Source organism: Nanorana parkeri, unplaced genomic scaffold (genome assembly GCF_000935625.1).
Source record: "Nanorana parkeri isolate BGI_ZX_2015 unplaced genomic scaffold, ASM93562v1 scaffold1607, whole genome shotgun sequence".
Classification (NCBI taxonomy): domain Eukaryota; kingdom Metazoa; phylum Chordata; class Amphibia; order Anura; family Dicroglossidae; genus Nanorana; species Nanorana parkeri.
In genome coordinates, this window is record NW_017307875.1 from 15,654 (window position 1) to 22,097 (window position 6,444).

General features: G+C 50.5%; 1 protein-coding gene across 1 annotated transcript in view; it reads left to right on the forward strand.

The window, feature by feature from the left end:
• The first annotated feature begins 6,250 nt into the window (after positions 1-6,250).
• The window catches only part of IER5L (immediate early response 5 like), a 1,303-nt gene continuing 1,109 nt past the window's right edge, over positions 6,251-6,444 (forward strand). The window contains exon 1 of the mRNA XM_018570838.1: positions 6,251-6,443. Coding sequence (XP_018426340.1) covers positions 6,251-6,443 — 193 coding nt within the window. The remainder of the gene's footprint in view (position 6,444) is intronic.

Sequence of the window (6,444 nt, forward strand, 5' to 3'; positions counted from 1 at the left end):
TTGTGCATCTACAGCAATAGATGAGCGATGTGGTGCTGATGTGACAAGCTCAGCTCAGGGTGCCATCGTCTCTGGTCCGGGGATGGGAAGTGGATGGAGAATGCAGCGGATGGAATGTGGAATGTCATTGTGATCGCAGTGTGATGACTGTTGGGGGGAGTGACAGAGTGACACGTGCACATGTTTACACATTTGTGAATTCCTATCACTCCCCTGAGTGATGCTTCCATATCTCTGACTGTGCCATTCACCTTGTGTACACAGAACAGAAGATGTGTGAATGAGTAGTAAGATTTCATGATCTGTTCAGGTGATGCATGTCATATGATGGAATACATTTGTAGCTTTCCCTGTTTTATTTATGTCATTTCTTTGTAGCTGCTCCTTGACTCTATTCTTGTTCATTTCCAGAGGCTGTAATGCTTGTTGGAGATGTACACATCTGGTGATCTTGTCCCAAGTTACACAGGCCTTGGACCAATGTGCATGAAGAACTCTAGAAAACATTTTCATTAAAGTGACATTAAATGCTAAAGTCCCCCCCCCCCCCCCCACACCAAACCACCGAGACTCCTCTGTCCTCCTTTTCTCTCATGTCCCACGGAGTCTGTGCGGGTGCACGCTGCTCCATAGACTTACTCTCCTCGTCTCCCGGCCGAACATCTGAACTGCGCATGCGCCCGCCCCAAGATCCTTTGCGGCCGCCCGAGAAATTTTCAGATGTTCGGACGGAGCGCAGGTAAGTATTAACCCTTTGAAAAAGCTTCTTTTTTTATCGTTTTGCAAATAACTACTGATTGCTAGCAATAGATATATGCAAAAACATGCAAGGGTTTAATAACCCTTTAACCCTTGCAGTAAGGCTACGCCTGTTTTTTGTCTCGGTTTAAAATGGGTGTAACATGAAACATCGTTTTAAAGGTGAATTTAGCCTTTAAACTTCTCCAAACCTTATTCCATTGCCCGTTCCTGAGGGACCCTTGATTCACGCTTCTTCATCTAAAGCTCCCCTTCCTTACTAAAGCTCAGTTTAAATGAACTACTTACCTGCTGAGCCAACCATTGCTAAGGCTTGGAAGGAATAAAATAAACAGTATATATATTTTGTCAACAAGAATGCTTTTTCCATTTGGACCCCATGGATCCTGTATGTCCATGCCTCACTTCCACCCACACGCTGTACTACTTGCTTAGGTAAAGAGTCTTCAAGGAATTACAATGCCCGTTCTAACCTTTCTTCTCTCCCTTTCCTTTTGTCTCTACTGTTCCTTTACAGCTATTCTCCCTATGCTGTCCTTCTTATTACAGACTTCCCATTATGGACCATGTCTCTTCCTCTACCATTATAAATCCACCCAAGGCCCTGCAGGTTTGTTGGCCCCTTGTGCCTCGATAATGGAGATGTACATACATTTTCATCCATCCACCATATTATGGCACTTTTTAATTTTATAAAGGAAAATTAGTATTGTGAAAAGTCCCTGTAAGTTTAACTGATCGTTCTTGCCCTTTAATTTGTCATGGTCCTTGTGATTGGGGGACATGGCAAGGATGTGCCCATTTCCTAAATATTCTGTGCTAGAATGTGTCCCTCTATCTCATCTCAGAAGGTTGGGAGGTGTGATCTACACGCTGGTCAATGTAGTGTCTTCATTATAGCTGAACTCTGGGCAGATATTTAAAGGGTACGCAAACTCGAACAATGAACTTCTTTTATTTGGTGCCTATTGGTCTGTCAATAGCAATTTCTTATATCTGTTTAATAAGTGTGCTAGTCAAAGAATATCCTGTACTTTTTCAGTGAATACAAAGTGTTCCCTGATTGGATAACGCAGAGAGAAGGGATGGATAGCATCACGATGATAGTGATAGTCACAGATGTAAATCTGAGCTCCAGGAATTATAGGAAAACTGCCTCTATGCACTGCAAAGGGTAAATGCCCATTGATTCTAGGGGTATAGGTATATGGTGAAATACTGGTGCTCCCTTGTTCACCCAAACACTCTGGGCTGCGGGTAGTCCCTCGCCATCCTTACATACAATAGTGAGCTATTGGTCCTGCATTGTACTTGATGATGTCAGAATGTCTTAGAAAGGAGGCTTCAGAAGGCTAGCCGCAGAGACGGCAGCAGATTGCTGGAGCGAGGAATAAAGTATTACAGATTATTACTCTACCCCTAGACTTAAAGAGATATTAAAGCCGAAATGTGTTCTTCCTTTTTCTAATGGACTTACAAAATGTGCTGCCTCTTGATGTATACATCTTGTTCCTTTGATTCAACTTATCCCCTCAACCCTAGTACCGCTGTCTGGTTTCTAGGTGGCTCCTTCCCCTTACAGGGTACCGTGCATGGAGCCATCTTTGTGTGCCTGCTCCTGGAGTGCGTACACTGAAAAAGATACCACCACAGTCTAGAGCAGCAAGCTATTCCCCTATTCCCCCCTCCTGTGTCCTCAGTGAGCATGCTCTCCTACGCTCACTACATCCTCTGTGTGTACTCCCCTACCCTCACTGTGTCCTCCATGAGAATACTCCCCTACAATCACTGTGTTCTCCATGAGAATACTCCCCTACAATCACTGTGTTCTCCATGAGAATACTCCCCTACAATTACTCCCTCCAGGTGCAGGCTCCCCTACCCTCACTGTGTCCTCCGGGTGCAGGCTCCTCTACCCTCGCTGTGTCCTCAGGGTGCACGCTCCCCTACCCTGTGTCCTCCATGAGAATACTCCCCTATCCTCACTGTAGCCTCCTGGTGCATGCTTCCCTACCCTCACTGTGTCCTCCGTGTGCATGCCCCCTTCCCTTACTGTGTCCTCCATGTGTGTGCTCCCCTACCCTCACTGTGTCCTTCATGAGAATACTTCCCTACCTTCACTGTGTCGTCCTGGTGTATGCTTCCCTACCCTCACTGTGTCCTCCGTGTGCGTGCTTCCCTACCCTCACTGTGTCCTCTGTGTGCGTGCTACCCTACCCTCACTGTGTCCTCTGTGTGCGTGCTACCCTACCCTCACTGTGTCCTCTGTGTGCGTGCTACCCTACCCTCACTGTGTCCTCTGTGTGCGTGCTACCCTACCCTCACTGTGTCCTCTGTGTGCGTGCTACCCTACCCTCACTGTGTCCTCTGTGTGCGTGCTACCCTACCCTCACTGTGTCCTCTGTGTGCGTGCTACCCTACCCTCACTGTGTCCTCCATGTGCGTCCTCCCCTACCCTCACTGTGTCCTTCATGAGAATACTTCCCTACCTTCACTGTGTCCTCCTGGTGCATGCTTCCCTACCCTCACTGTGTCCTCCGTGTGCGTGCTACCCTACCCTCACTGTGTCCTCTGTGTGCGTGCTACCCTACCCTCACTGTGTCCTCCATGTGCGTCCTCCCCTACCCTCACTGTGTCCTCTGTGTGCGTGCTCTCCTACCCTCACTGTGTTCTTCATGTGCACGCTCACCTACCCACACTGTGTTTTCCATGTGCATGCTCCCCTATTTTTACTGTGTCCTATGTGTGCATGCTCCCCTGCTCTCACTGTGTCCTCCTTGTGTGCTCCCCTACCCTCACTGTGTCCTCCTTGTGTGCTCCCCTACCCTCACTGTGTCCTCCTTGTGTGCTCCCCTACACCCACTGTGTCCTCCATGAGTGGGCTTCTCTACCCTCCTTGTGTCCTCCATGTGCACACTCCCCTACCCTCACTCTGTCCTCCATGTGCTTCCCTACCCTCACTGTGTCTTCTGTATCTGTGCTCCCCTAACCTCATTGTGTCCTCCATGTGTGTGCTCCCCTACCTGGAGGTTTAAGTTGGAGGAGTAAGTTATGGGCACACAGTTTTAGTGAACATGATTGAACATGATTGAACATGATTGATATGCATTACAGAAATCTGGAGTGTTTAGTACCACCAGCACTGAGACCTTTTGTAATTCTCTAAAGTCAGCCTTAAAAATATCAAAAACGACTTTTGAAATCCCATTACCATGTCCAAGTTTCTATGAAATCTTAGTGATCAGGTTTCCATCTACTTACTGAGTCTCGCCCCCCACTGCATCCACATTTGGGGCTCCCTTGCCCCTTCTCCATCGTCTCCCCCAGCAGTGCCGCCCAACTCGGCTCACAACTGCCTCCTATTCCCGGCAGCGCAGCTCACTTTGCTATTTGAATAGCACAAAGGAACCGCCTCGCTTCTATTGGCTGGTGAAGCTCGGGCTGGGCGGGCGTTAGCTGTCCATCAAGGCTAACCTGAGGCGGCGATTGGCGGAGCGCGGGCAGGGCGGGAGCGGGCAGACGGTATAAGTAGGACAGTGAGCTAAGGAAAGCAGCACAAGCTTTATAGCGTGCAGAGCCGTGTGAGTGTACACCGGGGGAAGAGTGCCTTGTCCTGTGTGTGCGCTCAGTGAACGGAGCCAGCTCTTTCCCCCCATCACTCCACGGCTCAGCCGCTGGAGTCCCCGGCAGAATGGAGTGCGCCCTGGACGCACAGAGCCTGATCAGCCTGTCCCTGAGGAAGATCCACAGCTCCCGTACCCAGCGAGGCGGCATCAAGCTGCACAAGAACCTGCTATGTGTCCTTCATGAGAATACTTCCCTACCTTCACTGTGTCGTCCTGGTGTATGCTTCCCTACCCTCACTGTGTCCTCCGTGTGCGTGCTTCCCTACCCTCACTGTGTCCTCTGTGTGCGTGCTACCCTACCCTCACTGTGTCCTCCATGTGCGTCCTCCCCTACCCTCGCTGTGTCCTCAGGGTGCACGCTCCCCTACCCTGTGTCCTCCATGAGAATACTCCCCTATCCTCACTGTAGCCTCCTGGTGCATGCTTCCCTACCCTCACTGTGTCCTCCGTGTGCATGCCCCCTTCCCTTACTGTGTCCTCCATGTGTGTGCTCCCCTACCCTCACTGTGTCCTTCATGAGAATACTTCCCTACCTTCACTGTGTCCTCCTGGTGCATGCTTCCCTACCCTCACTGTGTCCTCCGTGTGCGTGCTACCCTACCCTCACTGTGTCCTCTGTGTGCGTGCTACCCTACCCTCACTGTGTCCTCCATGTGCGTCCTCCCCTACCCTCACTGTGTCCTCTGTGTGCGTGCTCTCCTACCCTCACTGTGTTCTTCATGTGCACGCTCACCTACCCACACTGTGTTTTCCATGTGCATGCTCCCCTATTTTTACTGTGTCCTATGTGTGCATGCTCCCCTGCTCTCACTGTGTCCTCCTTGTGTGCTCCCCTACCCTCACTGTGTCCTCCTTGTGTGCTCCCCTACCCTCACTGTGTCCTCCTTGTGTGCTCCCCTACACTCACTGTGTCCTCCATGAGTGGGCTTCTCTACCCTCCTTGTGTCCTCCATGTGCACACTCCCCTACCCTCACTCTGTCCTCCATGTGCTTCCCTACCCTCACTGTGTCTTCTGTATCTGTGCTCCCCTAACCTCATTGTGTCCTCCATGTGTGTGCTCCCCTACCTGGAGGTTTAAGTTGGAGGAGTAAGTTATGGGCACACAGTTTTAGTGAACATGATTGAACATGATTGAACATGATTGATATGCATTACAGAAATCTGGAGTGTTTAGTACCACCAGCACTGAGACCTTTTGTAATTCTCTAAAGTCAGCCTTAAAAATATCAAAAACGACTTTTGAAATCCCATTACCATGTCCAAGTTTCTATGAAATCTTAGTGATCAGGTTTCCATCTACTTTAATTTGTTCTCTAACCAGAATAGTCTGTATATAGAGAGTTTTTGTTCCCTATAAATTGCATTCAAAATCAATAATTGCAGCACTGCCAACATTAAACAAAAGAATTTGGGGTGCACAGAACTGTCAGGATCTGAGTCTAGTCACCCACTCCATCCACATTTGGGGCTCCCTTGCCCCTTCTCCATCGTCTCCCCCAGCAGTGCCGCACAACTCGGCTCACAACTGCCTCCTATTCCCGGCAGCGCAGCTCACTTTGCTATTTGAATAGCACAAAGGAACCGCCTCGCTTCTATTGGCTGGTGAAGCTCGGGCTGGGCGGGCGTTAGCTGTCCATCAAGGCTAACCTGAGGCGGCGATTGGCGGAGCGCGGGCAGGGCGGGAGCGGGCAGACGGTATAAGTAGGACAGTGAGCTAAGGAAAGCAGCACAAGCTTTATAGCGTGCAGAGCCGTGTGAGTGTACACCGGGGGAAGAGTGCCTTGTCCTGTGTGTGCGCTCAGTGAACGGAGCCAGCTCTTTCCCCCCATCACTCCACGGCTCAGCCGCTGGAGTCCCCGGCAGAATGGAGTGCGCCCTGGACGCACAGAGCCTGATCAGCCTGTCCCTGAGGAAGATCCACAGCTCCCGTACCCAGCGAGGCGGCATCAAGCTGCACAAGAACCTGCTGGTCTCCTACGTGCTGCGCAATGCCCGGCAGCTCTACCTGAGCGAGCGCTACGCCGAGCTCTACCGGCAGCAGCAGCCGCCGCACCAACA